We start from the raw sequence: 27,643 nt of genomic DNA, 5'->3' as shown, positions 1-27,643 counted from the left end.
TGAATGTGGAAGGGTCCTTTCTGTGAGTCACTGAAGCAGTGCATGCCCCTTTTTTTCTTTTTGTTGCTAGCTAGCAATTTCCCCCTCAGAGTTAATACATAATCCAAATGAGCATTAACTCACTTTGCAAATATGAGTGTTATAATGTGGGAAACTATAACGCAAAGAACTGCCAATGGGTTAGGAGTAATTTTAGAAGTTGAAATATTGCCATCAGCGTTATGGGAGAACGTGTTACACGTCACCCTTTCATAAATAAACCATTCCACTTTAAGAAACTTAAAATGAGGGCGGCAGAACGGCACAGCTGTATAGGGATACAGCGCATTTAAAGTGAACAGAACGTGCAGCCCCTACTACAGGTTTTGGTGCGCGCGTGTGCATTTGTAGTCGCTCTCTCGGAGACAGACTGCTCTGCTCCCAACAGGACCCGGGCCTCCCACGAGCCAACCGGCTCTCCCGGCTGCGCACAGCCCGCCCCCTAGAAAGGAAAGTCGAACTGGGAAGATCCCGGAGCGCGCCAGCGGGGCGTAAAGAGGGAAAGTAACCCGAGCTGGCCGTTGCCCCTCCCACGAGCGGCTCCCGCGTCCTCGGCCCCGCCCCCTCTTTTATTTGGGCGCTTAAGACTGGAGCTGAAACTTTGCAGCCCGAGCGCGCACGCTTTGCGCTCCTCCCCGCGGGCAGTGCAGGAGGTGGGGCCGCGGGAGGAAAAACTACGGGTGCAGCTCGCGGAGCCGGGACCTGGGAGAACGCTGTGTGCGGAGGAGCGGGATTCTGGCGAGTGGCTCCGGCGGAGAGCGCGCCACGTCGAGGGAAGCAGGGTCTGGGGTCACAGCCTTCCCGGTTGCAGCTGCCGTTGCCCAGGAGTCGCAGCTGTGCCCCGGGTCCCGGCAGAGGCCTGGGAGGAGGAGGAGGAGGAGGACCTGCAGCTGGACGGTGGCAGCTGGAGGAGCAGCCGCACAGCTGTCCCGTGTGCTGGCGCCCGGCCAGGATGACCCGCTGACCGCGGCTATGCAGCTCTGACGGGGTGACCAGCGCTGACCATCGTCTCCCCAGTCCAGCGAAAAGCGAAGCCGTTTGACCATGGAACCCGTGACCAAGTGGACCCCCAAACAAGTGGTGGACTGGACTCGAGGTGAGCGGGCCCTAGGGGGCCCAGGCGTCCTCCAGCCTCGGAGCGGGAGGGCACTGCGGGCTGCGGAAGGGGGCGCCCATTCCCTCCTTCGGGCCCGACGGGCACGAGCGATGTGCGGGGACAATGCAAACTTCTGCGGAGTGTGCCCTCGCTTCTGTGCCTGCTCCGGGCTGTTCCTTCCTGGGGTGTGGTTTGTGACAAGTTCAGGGGAGCCTTATCTTTAAACAAGGTAGTGGGGGTGTCCCTTTTGCGGAGTCTGAGAACTAGGACGATTCGGGCCTTGGTGCTCTGGGGTGGGGGATTCCCTGCCTGGCCTTTCTCAGCGGGTATCCGGCGACCCAACCGCCAGTTCTCCAGCGCGGGGTACAAGGAGCCTTTGTGTGGGCGACTCCCGCTGGACCTCGTAAATGCTGGCTGCCCTGCCAGTCTGCAGGCGTGACGAGGCAGTTGGACAGGTATTGGGAGACTCTGGCGGCCAGCTGAGCCTGTTTGTTTTGGTTGGAGATGACTCCCCAAGAGCCGGTGCCGTGGCATCTGTGCCGGTGAGAAACCTAGAGGGAGCCAGGAGTCCTGGGGAGTCGTCTGTACCCCCAGTAGCACAGCCTTTTAGGGTCACATTGAAACGCTAGGAAGGAGAAATGCGTTTTGAACCAGTCTTGAGTTGTACAGTGGTTGGGAGGAGGAGACGCCATGGTGATGGGCGGTGGGGCCAAGGTAGGACTTTGTACTCCTAGCTGCTTTCTTACTTTTTAATGCAGTGTCTCCCAAGATTCCCAGGGAAAGTGCTAGAGGCTACTTAGTCCTTTCCTTACTTTTCCAAGGGGTCAAAGTCCACCAGGAGCAATGAATGAATGAATGTGTGTTCAGGGGTTCCCCTCCCCTCTTCAGCATCTCTGTGTTTCAAGTTACTGTTTTTCCCTTCTGTCTGCTCTTTCAGGTGAGGATGGTGTCCTTTGTCAATAATAATAACTAGAATTGTATAGTGCTTCACAGTTTGCTAAGCGCTGTCTCTGTGCTCTTGCCTTTGGTCACCACAGTAGGCCTGCGAGGTAGGTAACACTGGTAAGCGCAGGTCACCTTTCAACCTGTCTCAAGCACGGCTGGGGCTTAGTGAAAACAGATCATCATCTCATTTCTCATGCCTGCACCTTTCATAGACCACTGGGACCACAGTGGGATGTCCCAGGCATGTTCGGTGTGGCGGTGGGCATGTCTGACCATTTCCTGCTCTTCTAGGGGAAAGGAAAGAATATACCTCCCTTGAATAGGGGTTTGTCCAATGACCAGAATTTCCCAAACTCTTAGGTTCAACAGTGATGAAGACAAATATTTGGGCACTGGTGACTCAGTTTGCCTGGGTTAACAGCACATAGCGTTGCCGGTGCCTAGTAGACATATCCATGCCCTGGATTCAAGTGAAGTCTTCCCTAGCTAGCAATTTGCTGAGGCTTAGTGGATCTATTTTAACAGTAAATAGTGAGCTCCCAGAAGGAACTGTTAAAGCCAGTAGCTGTTGAGCTCCAGAGCTGTTCTGTCCAGTCCAGTGGTGGATACCCATATTACCTCTTGAGTCCTTGAAATGTGACTAGTCAGAATTGCACAATACTCTAAGTATGAGCTACACAGGACATTAGAAGACTTGGTGAGAAAAAAAGGGTATGAAATATCTTAAGTCATAAGTTTTATAATCATTCTATGTAAAAATTATATTTTGGCATATTTAATAAAATAACATTTGTCATCAAGATTATGGTATTCTGATAACAAGTAGCCTCTTTATTTTCCCCTTCTAAGTAGAGCCCCTAAAAATAACTTTATTGAACAGTACTGCTCTGGAGTAAGGAAAGGGTTACTACATCTTATCACTCCTTGGCTTTTCCAAGCCTCTGCTGGTCTACTTGATAATGTACAACCGGAAAGACGGTAACAGGCACACAGGATGATTATGGAGTGAGATCTTCACACTCTCAAGATTTGTGTCTTTTTTTTTTTTTTTTTGGTCCCTCTTGGGATTAAGAGACGAAAAGTGTAAATTCACATTCTGTTATATTTGTCTAACATTTAAAAGGAAGAGCAAATTAAAACATGTGTTTGGTATTCAGTTAATTCACTGTTATGCCTTAGCTGAGATTGCCTTTTATCTAGGAAAAGTTTTCTGTTGACCTGAAAAAGCAATGATGGTTGCCTCAGTACCTTTGATACTAGTTAACTCCCCTGTGGTTTGCATTTGGCAGCTTCATACAAAATGCCTGTGCCCTTTTGGACCCATACTTGCAGCTTCTTAGAAAGACCTGTATATTTTCTGTGTGAAAAATCTAAAAAAAAGATAAAAAGAACAACTGTATGACTAACTCTTAGATAACAAGAGACCATATTCTTCCAGATTGTATAACATATTACTTAAAAACTTTTTTTAAGTTTGTTGACTTTTTCATAAACTGTTGACTTATGCAAAGGTCTTAGCTTATAAGACTATTTTTGGCTGTCTTTGCTAATCTCTCTACCCAACCCCCATTTTATAAATACATCCCCATGATAAGCAGCTCTTCATGGAGATTTTGCCACTCTTTAGTATTGCTTGGATATGTGTATGGTAATTATGAGCTCGAGATGTAAAATGATCTGTAGGAAGCCTGAGGTTCAAAATTTAACTGAACCTGACCATGTCCATAGCCTGAGTGCATGTTGATGTTATAAAATAGATTTATGCACTAGAAAAGTTGCTGTGTGCAGGATATATTTATTTCTCTAGCTTTTATTATTAATCTTTAGCTATTCTGCCTCCAGTTTTACCATACTATTTGTAGATGTAAATAATTTAAGTGTATCGGGCAGAGGCCTGAGCATTGTGCCAGTACTATTCACAGCCACCCTTTGAGGTAGAAAATGTTACTTACATTTTGCAGTTGAGCAAATGGAGGTACCGAGAGCTTAAATACTCTGGCCATTGTCTCCCACCCAGCTGGCAAGTAGCAGAGCAGCATTTGACCCTGAGTGGTTATGTTTCAATTCAGGCTCTCTTCAAAGGCCATGCTAGACCACCCACACCCAGAGTGAATCTCCCCTCTTCAGTAAATCCATCATTCACCCAGGACTATGCTGTACCTCTCACTGGACTTAACCAGTGTCACACACTCATGACCCAGTCACCCCTAAAAGCCATATCGATGAGGGGACATCTAGATACAAGCCATAACACACTATGAGCTCTGTTCATACAGGGCTAGTTTTCATGATTGTGATTCCAATTTCTTTTAGCCTTTGTGGTCACAATAAAGAGAAGGCCATTTTCTTTTAGCTCTTATTGGTACACCATTTGGCCATAGATCAAACAAAATAAAACAAAAATCCTCCATATTTCACTCTCTCCCCAATTCTGCTCTATCTCCTGAACTTCAGTGATAGTTTTTTTTTTTTTTTTTTAATCTTCCTTTTTTGCTACTTTGTTTTTAAATTTTTTGTGGTACCAGGGATAGAACTCCGGGTCTCAGGAATGATTGGCAAGTGCTCTACCCCTGTGTTCTCTCTGCATCCCTAAATTTTCTTCTTAATCGTAATGATGGGAAAACATTGATGGAAGCATTTATGAACAGTTGAGATGCTGTTCTGAGTGCTTAGTGTAGACTCCTCCACTTTATCCTCAGAAAGCCCAAATGAGATGTGTGGACCATAGTGAGCCCATGTTCAAGAAATTGAGGCAGTGAGAGGGGATTGGCTCTGGGGCACATATTCATGGGCAGTGGTACCATGGAAGTGCCTTTCTGCTGTGTTTCTTCCTCTGTGCCCTGTCTGACTGGTGGTGGAAGATCCTGGTCTAGAAGTTAGGAAGGGTTGGCCTCGCAGTTCTCTGACTGTGATCTGACGTAAGCACACCATAAAGCGCTACTCATGTTTTTATTACTTCCTGCTCTTTTATCCTATAGCTCCTGGACATAAACTGTTGCTGAGCAGTTAGGTCTGTCATGAGGTGCCTCCGACCATCCAGGGACATCAGTCTATGGAAAAGTGATTTTCTGTTACAGTTGCCGACTAGTCAGAGGATTGGGCTAGCACTAGATTGTGAAAGTTCTTGATTATAAATGTCTTTGGCTCGTATCATGACCTTCTTTCTGGTAAATCAGTTCAAACCATATTTCTTCATTTTTTAATTTTTAATGATAACTGGCTTTTTTTTTTTTTTTTTTTTTTTCTGAAACCAGGGATTGAACTCAGGTCCTTGTGCTTGCCAGGGAAGTGCTTATTCCACTGAGCCATCTCCCTGGCCCCTGTAACTGGCTTTTCAATGAGCATGACATTAGGAATGGCTCTTGTGGTGCATTGCTAGTGGCTCTCTGGCACCTGGCCTGTGACCTTCAGCTTAGGTCTCACCTGGGGGTTTGTTAGAGATGAGAAGCTCAGGTCTGCGAAATCACCATCTGTGTTTTAACAAGATCCCCTGGTGATTCACGCATCGGTTAGTTTGAAAGGCCCTGCTTTAGTATGTAGCTTTAAACATGTTTTCACACTTGGCAGGTGGGTTTTGCTGTTCTAGTATTGGGCTATCTGATTGGACATGTGCTAAATCAATTTTGCTTAAGTTCAGGAGTTATGGTACTTAATTTGAAGATGCTTGACTTGGCCACTCATTAAAACAGAAGAGCAATCTGAGGGTGTGTGCTTATATTTATAATTACCACCTAGCAACAGCATCACTTAATTCTTAGTAAACCGAATGAGGCATTTCCCTGAGAGTTCTTACCAGTCCCGTAGGACTTGAAGAGTTCTCGTAACAACTCAAACAACAACAACCAAAAAAATTCTTTAAGAGAAATAGTAAGGAGTGTTGAGCGGGAGGTCAGTGGTCACTGTGGTTGAAGCTTGTTTTCAGGATGCTTAGCTGGACTTGGGAGGACAGGATGGACTTTGGGCCAGTCACATTGTCCTACAGGCTGTGACTACATGGGTTTGCCACAGCCAGCTGATTTTGGAAGGAGATGACATTGCTGATGGGAAGTGACACAGAATGTCATTTCAGGGATAATACCCAGGCAATTGTCAAAATTTGGAAGTTTGTGTTGTGCTAAACTGGGATGTTTCAGTCCTGTCTCCATGGATATGGGGAGGGGACCTTTTCCTGGCTGGCCTCATCTGACAGATGGGCTTTTTTTTGCATTCACTGCATTGAGTCCCTCATGCCCGTATCCCCACCTCTCTCTCTGACCATCCTAGCTGGTTGTGCTTGGAGACATTTGTGCTCTTACGTCACTTCCCCCTTTACTGTCCTTCTTGCTCTTCCTGGAGTTTTAATGCCAGCCTAGGCATCATTTAGGCTTTAAGTGACTAAATGGGGTTTTGCTCTTACCAGCTCTGTGGAGCATTTCTAGGTTTTCCATCGTCTTACTCTCTGTGGGCCTACAGGTGCCCAGGGCCCATGCATCTCCACTTCCCCCGAGGGGAATTGGGGCTTTCGGGCATGAAATGAATTGGCTGAACCTAAAGTCTTGGAGCTGGGGCCAGGCTTCACAGGCTTCTGCTCCCTTGTTCTGGCTAGACCCTGTTCCTTTTGTAGTCAAGATGGGAGCCTTCTAGTTCCTTTCTTTATTTCTTTTTTTTGTGGTACCGGGGATTGAACTCAGGACTTTGCACTTGCCAGGCAAGCACTTATTCTACTGAGCTATCTCCCCAGCCCCCTAATTCCTTTCTGATCAACAATATGGGAAAGGCCAACTTCAAGGAGCTTTTGTCTTGTCCTGATTATTCCTTCAGGGTCTACAGTCACAAGACACATTCCTTTTCTTGTTTTTAGGACACATCTTCTGCAGGATGCTCCATGTTTTGAATTTGATCTTTTAGCAATTGGGACATGCATTGTGAATTATTTATTGAAACTTCTTGAGGTGGTTTGTAGTTTCAGAAGGCAGCTCAGTGATGGCATGAATCCTTTCTCTTTTTGACTCTTAGTCTAGTTTTTATTTTTAATGCAAATTCCTTGTCTCTGTGATGCAATTGGCATTCGTGTTAGGCGGAATCACACACACACACATGCATACATTTAACTTGTGTAAATAATCCTGACAATTTTTATGGCCCCATTTCCTGCTTGCCTTTGATTCCTCCCAGTTTCTTTATTCAGCTGCTTTGAGAGGGGAGATCAGGCAGCTCCAGTGAGTGGGACACAGGCTCTGGAGAAAAACAGAACTGGATTCAAAATCTGTGCCTCATATAATGGGATTTGCAAGCTTGAGTAAGAACCATCTTCAAACTTGTCTTTGCAGTTTTCTCTTCTGTAGAAGGGGACTGATTATGACCAACTCACAGGATTATAGGTAGAAATAGAACACATAATACAGGGAAAGCCCTTGCCTGACATATGGTGTGTAAATGTTGAATTATTATTGACTTTGTTCTAATACCTGGAAGTGAACTGATGGTATGATCACATTAGTATTTTAGAAAATACTTAACACCTCTATGGCTGATTCTCTGTTTTCACAAGCCTGATAATAGTTCCTGACCATTCTCCCTCTTAGTCTTGGTGCTCAGAAGGCAAATTCGATGCACTTCATCTTCTGTCTGCTCATGGTTCCCTTGGGCACTTTCCCACCTTTCCTTTGAGGATCCTGTGGGTCCTAGAGGAAGATGGTGTCATGTAAAGATTTAGTAAGCTCCTTTAGAAAGGGCTTAGCAGGAGCATTTACCTTGGTAACAAATCCTGCCCTGAAGCACTTCCATCCATTCAACAGGGCCAGCATCTCAGTATCTACAAGGGTTGATTTCAGGACCTCTCTCAGATACCAAAACCCTCAGATGCTCTAGTTTCCTATATAAAATGGTGAGGTGCTTGTGTATAACTTTAAGTCATCACTAGATTAATTATATGATCCAATGTAAGTGCCATGTAAAGAGCTGCTGTCCTGTACTGTTTAGGGGACAATGGCAAGAGTAAAACATCTATACATGTTCAGTACAGGCACAGTTTTTTTCTGACTATATTTGATCTGTGGTCAGTTGAATCTGTTGATGGGGAAACTGGATGTTGGAGGCTGACTGATTCTGGAGGACGGACTAAGTGCTGGATGTTGTAGGTGCAGGAATCCAGTAGTGGTCTGCAGGCAGTGATTTAGCTGGGTCCTTCTTTAGTGTGGTACATGTGTGTATGTGTGGGAGGTGACAAACAGCAACAAGACAAATGAACAAAATATCTGTGACTGTGATGCGTGTAAAGAAGATAACCAGCAGAGATGTGTAGAGGTCAGAGACTTCTTCAGATGGAGGGCCAGGGAAGCCTTTTTGAGATGACATAAATGGTAGGAGTGGACCAGCCATGGGAACGCTATGGAGGCCTGCACTGTAGGAAAGGGAATAGCTTGTGCAAAGGTCCCATGGTGTGATAGAACTCAAAGAGTTTGAGAAAAGAGAATGTGGAGTCAGATAGATAGGATGGAGAAAGAGTGGGAGAAACCAAGTGGCCAGATCGTGTAGGGTCTTGTGAGTCATGGTCATGCATTTGCAGGTTTTTTTTTTCTGATGGCGAGCAGAGAAAGGATGTTATCTGATCTGCAGTCTTGCAAGGTCACTCTGACTTGAGGGCTGGAAGGTGTGGCAGTGTTCTGGAGATAATATAGAGTCTCAAGGTGCCTGTGTTTCTAGGCCTTTCTGAAGCCAAGACCTAAGTACAGTTGGTACATCCATAGGTTTAGCCCTTAGTAATTTAAAACTCCTACTTGAAGCTGGGGTGCTGTTTCTTTCTTTCTGATGAGGGTCAGGAGGGTGCCCTCCCTTGCCCTCCTCCTGATCACCCCTGGCCATGTGTGGTGGTGGTCTGAAATAGAGAGCACACTGTCATTTTGCCTTCACATGCTTTGTCCACGTCATTGTTCTTTTCTGGCAGCTTTCGCTGGAGCTACAGTTTCTGAAGCTGTGCATTCATCTATGAATAGGGTTTTTGTGAAAGTGGATTTAGCCTGGTTTGTTTTCTTTGACATCAAATGGCTAATTGAACAGTTTTAACCTGGGACCAGAAGGGCACATGCAGTTGTGTTTATGAGGACAAAGTGGTTCTTTTGATTGCAGATCAATAGGTGGTAAAATTAGGAAGCCTTGTATCTTGAAAACTTTTAAAAATATTTGACTAACTGGAACTGGCAGATCTGACTTAAAATATTTGGCTCCATGGATAGACTGTCCTAATTTTTACTTTAGAAAATCTAACTGTTTGGGTGGAATAGATGATATTTTGGGAAATTCTCAGCAAGGGAGAGTGGGACACTTTTATTAACACTTAGTGTGTCACCTCTCAATAGAGAACCCAGTGGGAAAGAGAATTGAAGGTGGGTAGGCTTGTGGTAGAATTTTCTCGAAGCTTTTCCTACCATACACACCTGTTTCTAGGCCCCTTTTTGGGTGACTACCTGTCAGTCCCATTGGAGAAAACCTCTTGCATATTATCTGTCAGAAAAGGCAGTGATTACCACAATCTGCGTCATGCTTTCCTGAGGAAAGCCTCTCAGGGAAAGCAAACATTCTACTTCCTATTTTCACAGACCCACAGAGGGGAAGACCTTGGGGTTGGGGAGTGAATGTGCCTGCGTGCATGCGTCTGTGTGTGTTTCCAGCTTTCCTTCAGTATGCCTTAATTGAACAGTTGCGCCTGTTCTCAGAGTGCTTTTAGAATCACAGTGTCTTCAAGAGAATCAAGCCCACATGCCAGCTAGAATCTGATCTGTGAGCTAGCGAAGGCTAGCTCAGCGCACGGGGTGGGCCTTGCTCCCTGTAGCACCTGTTGGAACTGTCAGCACCGTCTTAACGCGGATTCCAACTGGAGTCTCCACTAACTGTTAACAGATGACAGGTCTGTGAGGAGCCTTTTGAAAAATGGCTCTGAGTACAATGATGTTTAAAATTAATTTAGTATTGAGAAAAACCTAAGAGCCAGGTGTGGTGATCAGACCTGTAAGCCTAGCTACTTAGGAGGCTGAGGCTAGACAAATACAAGTTTGAGTCTATCCTGGACAACTTGACACCTTTTCTCAAAATAAAATACAAAAAGGCTAGGGATGTACCTCCATGGTAAAGCACTTGCAGAGAATGTGTAGAAACCTACATTCCATCCTGAGTACAGCCAAAAGGTAAATAGAAATATTCTTTGCTAGTGAGATGTTCAGAGACTTATGAGATGTGATTTGATTGTAAGCACCCCCAGGTCAACTTGAAGGACTTCTTGTAAAACTGGTTGGTAAGGAAATGCCTTTCTTGGAGATGGAGAAGGTCTTCATTCTTGATTGGATCTGAACAGATACCTGCTGGCTCCATGGAAGAGGGAAGGAGCACTTATAAATAGGGGACTGGAGCTCTGATGGTTTAGTGTGAATTTTGCAAGAAACCCTTTCCCAGGTGCATGCAGGTGGTGCCTCCTGACAGATCTTCTTTATTACCTTTTGAGTTTCCTTCTGCAGCATCAGTATCATGTGGAACATGGATGTGTAAGTTCTTGGTCCCCAGCTCAGATGCATAGCATCAGAAACTAGAGCAGGGACCCATTTGGGAAGCTGGTTTTTTTTTTTTTTTTTTTTTTTTTAATATATGATCCTCAGGTGATAGTGGTGCAGGCTGACATTGGAGGATGAGGGGTCTGTACACTTGGGTGGATTACTCAGGAATTAAGGACAGGAATTACTCAGTAACTAAAACTCTCCCTCTCCAATCTTGCCAACAGTTGGTTTTTAGCTAAAGCAAAATGACTAAGCAGGAAAGAGAACTTTTCCAATAAGGACAGTGGTGACACATGTAAATGAATGAGTTAATATTGCTCAGTTCCTAAGTGCTTTTTCCATGGAATAGGCAGGCAAGAGTTAAAGCTGTTGTCCCTGGGCTCCTGGCCAGCCGCGCAGTGCCGGGTCCAGGGCATCCTTTTATTTGGTCCCTCTGTGAGTGCTTGGCCTTGGGGCAGCCTGGGAGAGGAGTGTGTTTCATGGGTCTGAAGGGGCCTGTTTAGCTTTTATGTGGAATTTCCAGACCTGATTGAAATGGAGAAGCAGAATGTAACACTTTTCCCTCCATTCTGAGAAAGGAGTTGACAGTTGTTCTTTTTCATTGAGTTCTAAGGTTTTGACTTTACACACAATAGTATAGATATGTAAAGAGAAATAAGGGTGAAAAAACAGAAAAGAAAAACACTTGGACTGGCAAATATGTTGCATTTCAAGGAGGAAACTTCTTCTGGTCTCAGTTCATAGATACGGAATCATTGCAGACAGTGTGAGAGCCCTGCAGTTGACCAAAGGCAAGGGAAGAAAGAGGATACTACCGAAGGGGACACAGAATGCCAAGATGGTGTTTTGACTTGGAATAAGGCTAGCAAACTTGCATGCTGGCAGGGCCAGTCAGACAATGTCAGAAGAAGCGAAAGTGTGGGGCAACAGTAGAGTGCTGTCCACACCGGCAAATCCAGAGACACACATATTGTGGGACTAAGGTTTTCAGGTCTTTGAATTTTGGTTCTTTTATGTTGTTTTCACATGAAGCTGAGTTTCTATGTGACATTTCCCAGTTTTTAGAAAAATTATCTACAGCTTTTTTTGCTTATATCAAACAAAACATGCGATAGGCCAGTTAGCAATCCCTCTGTGAATAGCCAGTGATGGGTGTTAGTGATCTTAGCCACAATGTACCTGCAAGATGTGAATAAAGTGGGCCACATGATAGTTCACTGACTGTTTAGTAAATTGTTTGTTAACCTGCAATCACAGTTTGCCACTTAGCTAATTCCATTATTTCTAAAATTACAAGGTACAGGTTTCTGTAGGTATTGCTAAGCTAAAGTACAAATGCTGGTACCCTGATGGATCTAGCAGACCACTGGTTTCTCCCCAGTGTGAACACAGTGATCTGGATTCTCTTGATCGAGTTCACCTATGCACTCTGGCTGTGGTGGGTCAGCCTCTGGCAGGAGCTCCTTCTTAGTTTTATTTTTTCTCAGTACCTGTTTGCAGCACGCAATGCTTACGTTCCTTGTGTGGCTTTGGTGTGTGCATATCACACATCTTAATTTCTTTTTCATCCCTTCCCTCCTTTTTCTCCTTCCTCCCTGCCTGGATCTCCTTCCTCTCTGACAAAGAGCTGTCTCTCCTTTCTTCCTATGATCTATCTTTTATTTTGTTCTTGATGTATATTTTTGGCTTCTCATGAGAAGCCATGCAGGATTAAGTTGTTTTCTTTTTTTGTGTAGGGTCTCACCATGCAGCTCAGACTTGTAGTGATCCTCCTGATTTGTGCCTCCCTAGGGCTGGGATTATAGGCATGCGCCACCGCCGCACCCGGACTCTGTCATGGGCTCAGAGCACACGGGGGCAGGGCCGGCGCAGCGTAGCCGTGCAGTGTTACGATCTCAAGGTGCATCTATTTTCCTCCTTGCTTATCTTTCATTATTGTAGGAGATCTTTTTGAATATTTAGATTTCATTTGTGAATAAAGCTAGGGAATGTGTTCAAATCTTGGTGCTGGTCTGTGGGGTCCTGTTTGAATTGTTTTGTTATTAGGTCAAATTGTTTCCATTTTCTCTGTGGTATGAACTGGCAAACCACACAAAACTAAGAAGAAAAACTAGCTTGAGTACTTAAAACTGGAGTAGTGTTGACCCTAAAGTACAATGCACAAGACTTTGTAACAAAACCAAGGGATTATTATAACCTTTCAGTTTGCCTTATGAGCATATAGACCATGTCTACTTGTGTATTTACTCTGAGATTATGCACACATTCATATCCACATATACACATGCATGTATGTTCAACATAAATGATGCTTTGTGAAATCTTCATTAGGTTTTTATTTTAATCATTAATGTCTTTTAAAAGCTTAAAAATTTTTAAAAAGCATAGATTTTTCTTTTACTTTTGTACCAGTTATTCTGCTTCATGCTAGGGGCAGGAAGGTGGGTTAGATTTAATTGGGGCTGGCCTCCAGGAAGCCTGCAGTTTCAAGGGGAGATAAGCAGTTAGCGGCAGACAGCTATTGAGATTCTCTCTGGGTCCGGCCCTTGTGAAGGCTTTTCTGAATTCTCTTGTTCGGTCCTCACAATGCTTATTGGACGCTGGCACTTTTGTCATCTTCATTTTAGAGTTAAAGAAACCAATCTCTGGTGTAGCTGAGGTTTCATAGTAAGGAAATGGGGATCAAACAGACACATTTGATTTCAGAGCTTGACGCCTTCTCTCGCCGCTCTTCCTTCAGCAGGGACCCATAAATTTGGCCTAATAGTAAGTTCTCAGAACAAGGGAAGTGGTTACATTATTAGCAGTGTCGTTTGAATTGATCCACTTAAATATAATCTGTAATTTTACTAGTGAATAAAAACACTTTAGAGACTATGATCTCTTTCTTTCTTTCTTTTTTGCTTTTAAATATTTGATTAGATGATAGCAAATGGGAAAAGACAGACTTTTCAATATATTTAACAAAGCTTGTGGAACTTTTGGGAAGTCACTTAGTACTTTTAGGTTCTAGGTCTTTCATACAGTGAAATTCTATAGTTACATGACTATATGTTTTAAGAAGGCTAAAAGCCAGTGCATCACAGTGCCCCACTGGCTCTGTATAGGTAATAAGCCTGTTGATGGCTTTATTAGCCACTTCCCTTATTCGTATGTGTTAAGGCAGTCAAGTTGGTTTCTTAGATTTAAAAAAAGGGCTGGGGAGAAAGCTCAGTAGAATAAGCATTTGCCTGGTGAGTGCAAAGGCCTGAATTCAATCCCAGTTTTGCCAAAACAAAGTTGGTTTCTTCTCTACCCAGAGCTCTGGCTGCGGACCGCTTGGCCCCTGTCTGGAAAGCTTGGGGGATAAGGCTAGACTTAAGGCAGTGATGGGCGCTGCTGGACTTCTCTTTGTGTCTTCTGTCCAGGATGTTGGCCCTCGTGTCGAGCTGCCCTACCTGCTTGCTGTCTGTTCCCTCCGAGCAGCTCACCTGAGTGGATTGTGGCTTCGTCAGCTGTGTCTGTTAATCACTTACAGCCAAATGTGTTGAGTTGTGTTGTCTGAATGCAAGATTTAAGGTGCTGGCACTCAGATTTTAGGGTGCATAATGGTTTCGGTTTAGGAGAGAACATTGCCTAGCCCTAACCCAAAGAGAGTTTGGTGATGTCTTCGGCTGTGGTGGGCTCAGAGGGCTGTGTGCTTAACAGGTATGTGTAGGTAGGTGGGGTGCCAACTTCTGTTTGTAATCCACTGACTTTTAGAAAGTATTTTCTTAATTTAGTGGGTAGTTTAATGGGAAGAGAATGCTGAGGTTGGAAAGGTGGTGTGATGCTGACAGAACTGTGGGTGAGGAGAACCGAGGAGAGGAGCCAGAGTGTAGGGTAAGAGTCCAGCTGGGAGGCCTTGGGGGGCACCAGGTGAGGTCCTAAGGTGGTGCAGAGGCCTGCAGAAAGGTGGGGAAGGAGACAGAGAGAGGGGCAAACCCGAGGACTGTGTGGGCGTCAGCAGGGTCTGAATATGGCAGCTGCGAGGTCCAGGTCTCGTGATAGCGTGGCTACTTCACTAGACGTGTGCTAGGTCTGGGGAAGATCTGCCTGTGTTTGTAAGTGTTGGACCCTTTATGCTTCATCAATACTGGTATCACTAGCTGTGTTTATGCCAAAATAAAACCCATTAACCTATATAATCAATAAAAAGTGAAAAAATTCATAAATGTCTGAGGAAGAGATAGATGCTTAACCTGATTTAAAAATTATTCAATATATATGTGTATCGAAACATCACATAGTGCTCCATTATGTATTAGACTTAAAAATGTAACAGATATAAAGGTTCCATTTTATCCTTCATGCATTTTCAGTTTTATCATATATATATATATATATATATATATATATTTTTTTTTTTTTTTTTTTTTACTTTCCCTTTTTTTTTTTTTTTTGGTGGAACTGGGGATTGAACTCAGGCCCTTGTGCTTGCCAGGGAAGTGCTTATTCTACTGAGCCATCTCCCCGGCCTTATATATTTTTAAAGCTTCTGTTAAAATTTAATTTCTATATTATACCTCCCTATATTTTTCTTATAATGTATACTGTAAAACTGCAATTGAAGGTCAGATTCTAATATTGTCAATGTTCTTTTTTTTATCTATTTGGTACAGGGTCTCACTACACAGCTTGAACTCATAGTGATCCTCCTGTTTTTAGCCTCCCCAGTGCTGGGATTACAGGCATGCGCCACCATGGTAGCTGGCTCAGCGGGCCCAGGAGATGGGGCTGGTGCCGCATGTGGTGCCAGGGTTCAAACCCTGTCCCCATGCTTGCTTAAGCAGGTGCTTAATCCACTGAGCTATCTCATTAGCCCATTGTAAATGTTCTTGTTTCAATTAAATATATTTTCAAACAAACAAATGAAAAAAAGCTGTTCTGTGTAGCTGGTGCAGTTTATATAATGCTCGATCCCAACATTTAGGATAACAAAGTGCTCTCTCCTGTGACAGCTCTCTGATTGGCTCATGTTTTAAGGAGATGTAGTTATCGTACATTTTGGCACATGCAGCATGCTGAAATAGTATGATAGTGTTAGCTGAAATTCAGGTTCTCAAACTTGAGTGTGAAATGATGTAATATACATGAATGTCACACCTTGAATCATTAGTGTGCAGCATGCTCTAAGTCACAGACCCACAGAATAAAATGCAGAGGATTGCAGTGCTATCAGGTAGTAAGTGGAAATCTAAAAGCATTGCTGGTCAATGCAAAATGTATCCAGGAGCAATCTCAAAACTCTTGTCCAGGGTGTAGTGAGCTGAGCAGCTGCGGCTGACACTGTTGTAGTAGCAGCTGCGTGGCGGAGTGACCTGCCTGCTGACAGTGCTGCCTGGCTACGGTTGCCCGAGTGAGAGGTGAGCAGAAGACAATCCACAGTGTACAGGGTTCTGCAGGGTCTAGCACTAAACAAGGGACATAGAAGATTCTTCTGTAACAGGCACAAAGTTTTCAGTTTTCTTACTCATCCTTGGCCCAACTGAGATGTAGAAGCAGATGAGATGTCTTCCATCATTTCTCTTGTGCAAAGTTACCAAATCTGTATTTAGTAGGATGAACTACAAAATGATAGATTACTTTGCTCATGTGCTCTGTCTAGTCTGATATTTGTATTAGCACTTGCTAGTTCCTCACCTCTGAGTTTTAAATTAAAACTAACCTCGTTTGTTTGAAAATGGAACTCTCAAAGGGGTGTGATGTCACTGGGACACACTAGGAGCCACATGACTGTAGCTCTTGTCAGTTTTTGTTTAACTTGAATGCCCTGTGAAGCGGCGCTTCGGCCAAGTTAGGTGGTGGTTGATGTCCATTGTGCGGGTTTACTGAATACCTACTATGTGCCTGCCAGGCACAGTCCAAACAGTGAGAATGCAGTAGTGAGCAACATAGAGAATAACTTTTGTCTTCCTAGAGCTGAGCTTTTAGTGAGGGCAGACAAATAATGATGTTCAAAGCACCCAAATGGGATCTGTGCAGTGGAAAGGACCAGAGGTGCATGTGACAGGAGGATAAAGAGGATTTGGGGGACCTGGGAAAGATGTCTGGGGGCATCATGGCCAACAAGTGGAAGAATGTGTTGGCAGATAAAACATCAAGAACAAATGCCCTAAGACAGAGTACCTAACCTGTTGAAGAGGCAAGGAGGCACAGTGATTGTCTCGGAGGAGTTGAGGGAAGAGCAGCTGGAACTGAGGACCAGTGGGAAAGGGGGCAATGAGTTGGAGAGCCATTGGAGGGTTTGGAGCTCAGGGGTGGCACCACATTTATATATTAAGAGCATCATCACCACTGTGCAAGGATGAAATCCGATGACCAGTTCAAATGCTACAGTAATGATCACACGAAAGATAATACTTGACTAGGTGGGGGCTTGATCAGGAGAGGTGCTCATGCTCCGGGTGTTCCAAAAGGCCAGCAGGATTCACTGAGGTGCTGGATGTCGCTAGGAGAAATGTCTGGTTTGAGGAATTGAAGGATAGAAGATGGAAGGATGTGGGAGAAGTGGGTTAAAGGAAACTCTGGGTTTGAAATCTTCAGTAGCTTAGCCCAGCAGGGATTAATGGAGGATGTTGATCCCAGAGAGAGGAAGTTGAGTGGCCATCAGAGTACAGATGGTAGTGAGACTGGGCAGTACCTCCAAATAAATGAGTGTGGGGAGAGAGGAGAAGAGAGGTGATATGGGGCATGGTGGAGCGCCTACAGACATTGTGGAGATGAGCAGCTAACAGAGATTGCTGGCATAGGTAGGTCAAAAACGAGGGCTAGCAGTGTGCTGAAGGCAAGTGAACAAGGTGTGTTCAGAGGAGGAAGTTAGCTTGGAGGACAGCTGGACAAATACTGCTGTCAGGTCAGTGAGGGAAGGGTAGTGACATACTGTTGTGTTTAGCTGTGGGGAAGCCATTGATAAACTTGACAAGGTGGTGGTGAACTTGACAAGGGATGCAAACCTGATTGCAGAGTGAATTTAAGAATGAAAGGGAGGAGGGGAGTTGCTGTCCTGAAGAACTAACCGCTTGAAAAGCCCCTCCCTGAATGAACACAATTCTGTTGTATTCTCAGGATGGTCTAACGCTGAATGCATGTAATTTTAATTCTTTTAAAATCTGTAATCAACTTTTGTAATAGATAAGTGTTTGGTAACTAGATATTTGATAAATTGGGACATGCTACACCCTCCCTGAACTGGGTAACAGGATACTGTAGATTATGCAATCTCTTTCTTTAATGCTAACAAAGCCATTCATTTAGTGAATGGCTATGTATTGGTGGCTTCTACAGAGTTCTCTGTCCATTTTTTTCTCACATTGCTTTGGAAATGAGATTGAATAGCTCTCTCTCTGGTTATTGTATTATTCCATAGCTTGCCCAGTTGTGTAGATTTGATTTTTATGGATGGATCCGAAAACTTGGAAGAATTTCTCACTGATGATTTATCCCATATCTTGTTTATCTGAAGTATCTAGAATGCCGTGAAATTATACATAAATAATGTCTGTTACAGCCCATGGGTGTAGGCCATTTGTTAGCAGGAAAATTGATGCAACTAGAGATAAGCCAATCAACTTTAAATCCAATTCACTAAATATTTATTGAGCACCTGTCTTTGGTAGTGTTTTCTCCTATGTCTAATGAACAAGACAGACACCCTGTTTCTTTGATTTTTTTTGTATTTTAAGGAAGGCTCTACAGGTTGTTCAGGGTCTCACTACTAGATCAGACTCATGGTGATCTGCCTGTTTACAGCCTCCCAAGAGCTGGGATTATAGGTGCGCGCCATCATGCCCAGTCTCAATTGCCATCTCAGCGTGCCCCAGCGGCAGGGCTGGCACTCTTTGATATCCTTGACCAAGTGATGTTGTGTGGGCAAGTCAACAGGCATGTAAGTCAGGGCATTGAAGAATTCCAGAGCAGGCAGTACAAGGGAAGGTACTTGCAAGGGAAGGAGGGAAGGGACATCCAGATTGAGACCTGTGGGATGCAGAAGAGGTGGCCAGGCCTACAGCAGGGGAAAGAATGTTCTTGGCATAAATCTGGGAGGCAAGAGACAGCATGATATTTGCTGGCAAGTGAAAGAACTCAGTTATGCTGGATCTCTTATGAAGAGGAGAGATGCAGGGAGGAGCAGGACCCTTCTGAAATACCTGTATGTAGCTGGAAACTCTCGAAGGACTTTAAGTCTTCTAGTATGTATCCCATCCTTCTTGCTGTTTCATGAAGCACTTCTGGAGCTCTCTTTCATGTTTTTAGTTGAGCTGTTATTCCTGCTTGGATGCCCTGAGCTGATTCAAAATGTTCTCCTTTCATATCGTCCTGACTTTGGAAAAGAACCAAAAGTCGCACAGTACCAGACTCTGAATACAGTGGATGAGAACACACTGTAATGCTTTTATTTGACAGGTAGTGCCATAAATAGTTTGAATTGTTTCAGGACATTGAGGCAGCCACAAAAAGACACTTAGGAAAGAGGATTTCCAGAAGTGCTCCAGAAAGTGTCAAGAATGGTGGGCTGTGTTTAAAGTGAGGGGAGCCCCTGAATCTCAAGGGGAAAATAACACTTAATGGTTCTGCAAAGGAGGAACTTGGTAATTATTTATTTCCCTTGGTCTGTGAAACAAACTGATCTGACTTTAAGGATAAGGAAACAAAAAGATTTGGTTAAAAAGGAAGCATCTGCTAAATGTTGATTTAACTTAAAAAGAAGAGAGAAGTTTGAGCTGATGGGGGATGAGACTGAAAAGGGAGGCCAATAGGAAATGGAAGGGAGCCAGGTGGGGGCTGGGGAGAGGCTCAAGGCCTTGGACTGAGTCAGGTTGGAGGGGGTGTATCCCGGAGGTCACACCCACATGTGTGGGTGTTTTGTGTGTTGTCACTTGTGATGTGCTACCCGTTGCTGATTAATGATTAATAATGGCTTCTAGCTCAGTATATAATGTAGTCTTTGTGTGTTCAGAGACTTCACTCTAGTAGGGCCAGGCAAAGCAGCCACTTGGAATCTAGAAGTGGCCAGAAGGGTTGAAATAAGGAGAGAGGAGTAGGAAAAGAAAGAATTAAGTTATGTTATCTAAGGATACAAATTCCCTACGATGAATGTAATCCATGTATAGCAAATATGTACTAATAAAAAAAGAAACATCACAGAAACATTTCCACCTCCACCCCCAAGAAAGAAGTCCTCAAGTATGTAAGATAAGTAGTATGATCGAGTGTTTCCAACCCTGCCTTGTCTCCCCCTTTCCACTCACTGCATTTTGTACCTAATCTTTATGTCCATAGAGTTATGTACAGTAGCGTGGCTTCACACTTAAATCCTTGGTGGTACATTCCTATAATGCCAGTACTCTAGGAGGCCAAGGTAGGAAGATTGTGAGTCTGAGTCCAGCCTGGGCAATTTAACAACTTAGTGAGACACTGTCTTAGAAGGGTGTAGGGCAAAAGGCTTGAATTCAATTCCAGATACCACCAAAAAATTAAATTTTGAACAAAGCTATTGTGAGCCTTTCAGTCTCAGGCTCTGATTAATCATACACTTGGCTATACCAGGTCTAGAAACAGCCACGTGGCTATTTCTGAGTTCCTGAGCTCTGTAAGAACAGATAGTTTATACTTAAAACGAATGGGACTTGATGATGGCAGGTGAAAAGAAAACTCTAGAACTATTTCAAAAGGCTGTGGCTACTCTGTCTCTGTTTCTGTGTCTCTGTCTCTGTCTCTCTCTCCCTCCCTCCCTCCCTCCCTCCTCTCTGCCTTTGTGTCAGATTGCTATGGTGGTTGACATTGTCACTTCTTTCCCAGGGTTAAACATATACTTGATTCTGGGAAAGCTTCCATTTTCAGCAGGCCAACATCATAATTCCATGGAATGTGGTTTTAAAGTATTTGAACACAGTAAAATTTAGTTTTTATTATTGCTGTTTTTTTTTTTAAATCAACCCTAAGTTTTTTGCTCTGATTCCCATATACTCCCCATTTCCCCAACATGATTTCTGAATATATGATAATTTGGAAGCATATGTTGTAACTTTAACATCTTTATCTGTAAATTTTACTTTTTTTTTTTCTTTTTTTTTTGGTATTGGGAATTGAACTCAGGACCTTGTGTTTGCCAGATAGGAGCTGTGTTATTGAGCTATGTCCCTGGCCCCAATTTTAGAAATTTAAAATTTGTTTTATGACTTCTTTTTTTGTGCCATTGGGCTTATTTTCACATCTTGAGGTGGCTTTTGCTTCTCCATTTTCTTAAAAAAATCCCTATAATGGATGTTGCAAAAAAAAAAAAAAAAGTATATTAGTACCTTTTTCATGTTTTCCAATTTAAAATTTAACTTTAACTTGAGATATTATGTAAAGTTCCAGCCCTGCTCTAAAAAATTCCAACTCCTTAAATCATAGTTTCATGAATCAAGGAAAAAAAGAAGCATTTCCCCAGCACAACTAATAACAAAGGTATAAAAAATATAAGTTACCTGTAAACAATCTTAGGAATTTCAGGAGAAAGGTAAAAAAATCCTCTTCTCTAAGGAATTGCAAGTAAAAAAGCGAAGTGTAGTCCATCTTTCAAAATGACTTAATTGTCATGAAGAGATCTCAAAACAGTTTTGTGGCTTAAGACAGATAATTATCATCCTTGGGGGTGACAATGTAACTATAATGTTATGTGTCAGGAATTGAGTTGTTTGGTTTATTTCTCGTTTTGTGAGTTAACGTTTTCTTTTTCCTTTGAACACTGATCATTTTCATCCCCAAACCAAGATGATAGTATTAATGTCCATCTCTGGGGTGGTCAAGGATGTTCTCCGTTTGTCTACTCAAAAGTAAGACCTGGCAGTGAAGGTCTTTAATCAGCACTTGTTCGGGAAGGAGATAAAACCTGGAAGTCTCTCCAGCAGAGGTGGAGTCTGCTTTTTAAAACTCCTGCCTCTCAGCAGAATATGTGGGAGCGCATGCCTGTAGTCGTTGCCTCCGATAGAGGAATAACTGGGCAACTCACAGAGATTTTGCCTGGAGAGAAAAAAACATTCATGCATTCACTCTCTGTCTCTTTGTTGTGGCTGTACAACGTTGTATAAGGGCCATTCCTCCTTCTAAAACTTCTATGTATGGTTAGTGGCTAGGAACCAGGGTGGAGGAGTTTGGGTCTGATGTTGGGATCCTTTACTGTCACTTCCTAGATGTGTGATTTCCAGTAGGCTGTATACATTGCTTAGTGTTGAAGGAGATTAAAGCAGAGGAAGCTTGTACCACGATGCCTGCCATATTGCAAGTGCTTAGTAAAATGCACATTGATGTTTCTATTGCATGCAGTACAGTATATCCTGACTACGTACACAAAAAGATTGACTTCTCCAACAGGATACTTTCAGCTTCACATTAAACAAAGACACTTCCCCTTTGGCAAACAACCCATCACGTATGAGTGAGGAGAATGGTAAAGAGAAAACCAGACCTCATATCCTTCGCAGAGTATGTTGATATAAAGTAACATGGGGAAGCCAACTCTATTCTAAACATCAAAATGTGGAAGGTTAATTGTAAATGATTTCTTAAATTTATTTTCTTGATTATTTTTCTAATGTAGTGTTGGGGACTTCACTGCTGCTGCTAGTGATTTATGGAATGCAATTACTAAATGATGGAGGTGACCCGCAAGGTCCTGTGTCTCTTCAATGCCCAAGATTGCTTTACCACAGTTCTTGATAACTGGGTGTGACAGTGATAGATGGGTGTGTCCATGGTGTCGCGTACATGACACTGAGTAATCGTCCAGGTAGAAGAGTTCCTCACTGAAGGTGCTCCGTCTTGCCAAGCCCTGTGAAAGAAACCAGCCCGGTTTCTTCTCGAGAGCCAAGACATTGTTTCGTAAGGTCTGCTCCCGTAAGCCCTGTGGGAATGGCTGTCAGCGTGATGCTTGCTGCAGCTCCTTAGTCATTGAGTTGCTCCCTGAATTTCCAAATCACAGACTTGTGCACTTCTCACAGGACTTGCAGCCTGCATGTGCCAAGGGGAGAAAGCGTGCTCCTGTAGGGGCCGTGGGAAGGAACCCTGGGTGAAGTGGAACTCGGTGGGCTGGTGTTGAGCAACCTGGACTTCGATGATAAGAATTGGGCCTGGTGTTTGTTTTGGGTTGAATGGGGGTGTTAAATAAAAAGCTTCAAAGTTGAACTGGTTTGCCTGCCTGTCTATAGATGAAGCAGATTTCTTTTCTTTTCTTTTTTTTTTTTTGGCAGAACCAGGGATTGAACTCAGACCCTTGCTCTTGCCAGGGAAGCACTTATTCTACGGAGCCATCTCCCTGGCCCCAAGATGAAGTAGATTTCCTTTAATATTTTTATATATTAGTGTGTGGCAGCTTCCAGAATAGGATTTCAGCAGAGATGAATGTAGAAAAGGTATGTTGAAACTGGAAAAGTAAGAGCTGGCCTGATAGCTCAGCAGACTAAGGTGCCTACTTAGGCAGAGCACAGCAGCTGGGGTTCGATCCAAGGGAGGTGCTGAGACAGCGATTGAGACTGGGGTTGATAGGGTGTGCGTGTAATCCTAGCAGTTGGGAGGCTGAAAACAGGAGAATCACTATGAGTCTGATCTACGTAGTGAGATCCTGTAGACCCTGTGGACCCTGTCCTAAATACGAGAGAGAGAGAGAGAGAGAGAGAGAGAGAGAGAGAGAGAGAGAAACTAGAAAAGTATAAGCCAAAGAAAGTCCTTTCTAACACTTGAGAAACTGGCATATACTCTCTTCTAGAGTTTTTTCTAATTTAGTATATTTAATATTTTTGTGTTAAATAATGCCTTAAGAAGTGTATTTGTAAAATATCTGTCCTGCCCCCTCCATTATATTTAGTGTTTTGGGCAATGACATGTGAGCCATACATGATTAATAGGTTCATATGCAGCATATTTTTGAAGCTGATAATTTCAAATCCATTTTATTTAAAAAATTGAAAAAATTTTGGCTGGGCATGGTGGCCTATTTCCAGAATTCGAGTATTCTTGGAGGCTGAAACAGGAAGATTGCAAATTTAGCTCAGCCTGAGCAGTTTAGCAATTTGGTGAGATCTTGTTCTAGAAAAGAAAAGAAAAAGACTGGGGATTTAGCTCAGTATGAAGGTTCTTGATTTAATCCCCATTGCCATAGGAAAAAAAATTGCACAAAATATCTCATGCAGAGTTAAAACCCAAGCTGGCTTCAGGGATTGACTGCTTTGCTCTCTGAGAAAGTGGGGGTGAAGAATCCAGCTGAAAACTCCCCTCCCAGGGCCCCAAACAACCAAGGGGAGATCAGCCATTGACTTGTATGTGTGACGGTATAAAGTCTGTTTATTGGCCTGGCTGTCAGCATTGCTATGCAGGTTAAATTTGCCATCAATTACATGGTAACAATTGATTTTTATTTTGAAATATTTATGTTTATTTGGGGTGCATGAAGGAGACAGTCTTATTCAGGCTTGAGAGGAGGGCAGGGCTGGCCTTGTGGGGAGGAACTTTTAGGTACTAGGCAATGCGGAGATGCTAATCGTGTATGGTGCAGTTTTGTGGTTTAGAAACAGCCCGTGATTAGATATATTTAGTTATTTCTTGACTTCTGGGGATGTGAGAGATGATGCTTTTCCTGTGACTATGATTCCAATACTATGATTTTTATATTTCTTTCTTTCTTTCTTTCTTTTTTTTTTTTTTTTACATTTATTTATTGTGTGTGTGTGTGTGTGTGTGTGGCCGGCCAGCTCAGCCCCCCAGGGGGCGGGGCTGGCTGGCGTGTGGTGCTGGGGGATTGAACCGCAGTCCCTGTGTTTTGCTAAGCTTGTTCTAAGTAGGCGCTTTAGACACTGAGCCATCTCTCCAGCCCCTGATTTTTATATTTCTTTCCACTATCACTGACTATAATTTGGAAGGTTGAAGGCGACCTTAGATCCTCCAGTCCAAATGCATGTTCTTTGGAGTGAATCAGTCGTTCTTTTTTATGCACCATTGTCAAGGACCTGTGGTACAGAGAGTTAAGTGGGTGATACACAGTGGTGAAGGCTAGATAGGAATCATAACCTCCAGAGTCCCAGTTCACGAGGTTTCTGATCATATTGTTTTCCCAACCTAGTCCTAATTGTACCCTACCCCCAAGTCCCATAAAACTTAAGATTTTGGAGAGCCCCATCCAGCAGCAGTAGTGTGGTATGCCATAGCTCTTTTTCTGTTTCATAATGTAGTTCTGATGAGTAACTTGTGATATATGGATCCATGTCAGACTTTGGGGGTCTGGTGCTCAGAATCACTTTATCAAGATGGAAAGAGATGCCAGTACTACTGATTACACTGGGTGTTCTGATATATTCAGTAATGTTGACAGGGCAAGGAGCTGTTCAGAAGAGCACAAAGTATTATGTCTACTTGTGTATTTTGTGTTGTGTGGTTCAGGAGGTACTTGTTGGAGGATGGTTTTAAAGGACAAGGGGAAGGGCCAGCGAGATAGGTCAGTGGACTAAGCACTTGCTTAGATAAGCGCTGAGGCCAGGGTTTGATCCCTATCACCCCATGCCATGCCAGCCTCGCCCCCGGGTACGCTGAGCCGGTGATGGAGTCTGGGCCTGGTGGCACATGCCTGTAATCCCAGCACTAGGGAGGCTGAAAACAGGAGGATCACCGAGTCCAACCTGCATAGTGAGACCCTGAACAAAAAGAAAGAAAGAAAGGATGAGGGGATTTTGCTAGCCAGATGTGTGTGTTAGGCTGTGTCTTAGCACACGAACTTAGAGTCCTACAGAGTCAGCATTCTAGTAATGTGGAAAGTGGGGGGTAACATACATAACCCATAATGGAAATCACAGAAATCAGTAGACTGTGCTCATGTTTTTCACCTCCCTCAGCCTACTTCAGAATGGAAAGAGGTTGTTGGCAGTTCATTGGTGAGCCTCTGTCTTCTACTGAGCTGAGGAACATTCATTTGTCTTTATGTGGGATGGCAGGTGTGACTGTGTAGAGGTCACTTTTCACAGGAGGTGCCTTGAGGCCCAACAGTGTGGGTGTGATCAGGTAGGAAGATTTGTCTTAGACTCAGACATGGAAGGCAACCTCTGTCCAGAGCCTTCCTGTCCTTCGTCCAAGATGCCGTTGGGGAAAAGGTGTGGATGTGGCTTTGCATGTTCAGCTTCTGGAACCAGACATGACTGCCTTTCAGTTTCCATGGCCTTGGAGGAAGCAGAATGAATGATAGGAAACAGCTGTTGCCGCCACGGCGGACAGAAAGAACTGCAACCGCACGGAGCAGTTTAGTAATTGCCAGAGCAGCGGTGGAGAATCGTTTCCGATTCAGTGCTTGGGGGCTGTGCGTGGCTTTGCTTTCATATATTTCCCCCTTCACTGTTGTCTTTCTGCAGATTCTAGTTTTACTTGTCAAATAATACAGAAATAATTTCTTGTAAGTTTTTTAAAAACATAATTCCAAGAGAGATAGAGAAGGCAGCCTGCCTCCCCTTCCCAATTAACTCCTTATTTCTACTTACCTATTCACTTTTTTTAACTTTTTAAAAATTTTTTTAAACTCTTTTCTTTTTTCTTCAGTTGGGTGTCAGCACCTTGAAGAACCCTTCCTAGACATTTACATATATGTTTATGTGTATGTTACACATATTTTCTTTTATGTAAAAGAAAACACGTAGTTTGAAGATTTACATCTTCATATATAATTTGAAGATCTAAGTCTTTGCATAAGTAATCTTTATATAACCAAACCTACTTAATGCTTCTGTAATTTAGGAATGGCTCACCCTCCTGGGAGTAGGAGGGTGCCACATCCCACCTATACTGGGCTGAATGGTAGATTCAAGGTGCTTTACAGCAGGCCAGATGGTGCCTAGAGAAAGATCTTGTGTTTGCCAGACAAGAAGAACTGATATCCTGCTCTGAGAATTTGTCACCAGCACATCAGTTCTGTATAAAACAAACACTTAGTCATTTTTTATGTCAGAATCATAAAATGAGAGGTAGCTGAGTATATACAACCTTTGGATTTTTGACAACATGGAGGAAGAATGTGGGTCTTGTCTCATTCTTGAAAGCCTGTTTCATGATTTTCCAAAGCTTACTCAGTAGGAGAGGTTGGTTAATTTTGAGCCAAAGGGCAAGGTAGCGTCTTTGAGTTTTGGTGCTGCATAGAAACTACTCTTGATAAGGGAGACCTTTTGGAAAGGGAAATGTGGTTCTATAGGTCATTGTTCTATAATAGTCTCTGGCTGGTGACATTGTGGGGAGCAGTTGATGACAAATGGCTAAAATTGCCTTGTACCATTGAGCTTGCCAAGCCCCAGCAGAACTGGACTTGACATTTTTGGCTATTCCCTAGAGTACAGCAGCAATTGTCCCAGGAGCAGCAATTGTCATTGGAATGCTATCATTATGACCTCATACATGCTTTTAGACAAAGGGGGAAGATGCATTCTTGAGTTGATGATTTGTGAGCCACCTGCTGTCATTTTTTCTTATTCTTGCTCTGTGGGTGACCAGAGTCTAGTGGTTAGGGCACTGTCAAACATAAACAAAACACAGTCATGATAAAACCATGCAGTGTAAGGGGGTGTGATAGCTCTGAAGGAGACCTGGCAATGGGCACAAATTTCCTAACTCTTGAGGTCACCAGACTCTTACCTTTCACATAGCCGGTTGCTACCACAAAGAGGGAAATCTTAAAGATAGTCTTTTGTGATCATTTACATATTTAATTAGAACTATTGTTATCAAATAAATGCTAAATGTACCTTCAAGGCCCTTAAAGATATGGGGTCATTTTATGGCTTTTAAAATAGACCCTAAGTACTTGATGTAGTAGCACATACACATTTAACTTCTTTGATCTGGCTTTCAAGGAAACAAGGGTTTGTGAAAATGAGGTTGAGAACATGGTGTTTCTTCTCTTGTGTATAAAATTGTTCCAGGTTAGCAGGGTTACTTGTACTGAATAATAAGGGACATGCTCACATAAGGGCTAAGAGGAGTTCTTCTGACACTAACTTTACGTTCTCCATTC

At 43.4% G+C, this 27,643-nt stretch overlaps 1 protein-coding gene across 1 annotated transcript in view; it reads left to right on the top strand.

The window, feature by feature from the left end:
* The first annotated feature begins 643 nt into the window (after positions 1–643).
* The window catches only part of Cnksr3 (CNKSR family member 3), a 99,041-nt gene continuing 72,041 nt past the window's right edge, over positions 644–27,643 (top strand). Inside the window, exon 1 of the mRNA XM_004628496.2 lies at positions 644–1,135. Coding sequence (XP_004628553.1) covers positions 1,084–1,135 — 52 coding nt within the window. The 5' untranslated portion in view covers positions 644–1,083. The remainder of the gene's footprint in view (positions 1,136–27,643) is intronic.

Source organism: Octodon degus, unplaced genomic scaffold, assembly GCF_000260255.1.
Source record: "Octodon degus isolate 3935 unplaced genomic scaffold, OctDeg1.0 scaffold00024, whole genome shotgun sequence".
Classification (NCBI taxonomy): Eukaryota; Metazoa; Chordata; class Mammalia; order Rodentia; family Octodontidae; genus Octodon; species Octodon degus.
This window is presented reverse-complemented; position numbering and strand designations above follow the sequence as displayed.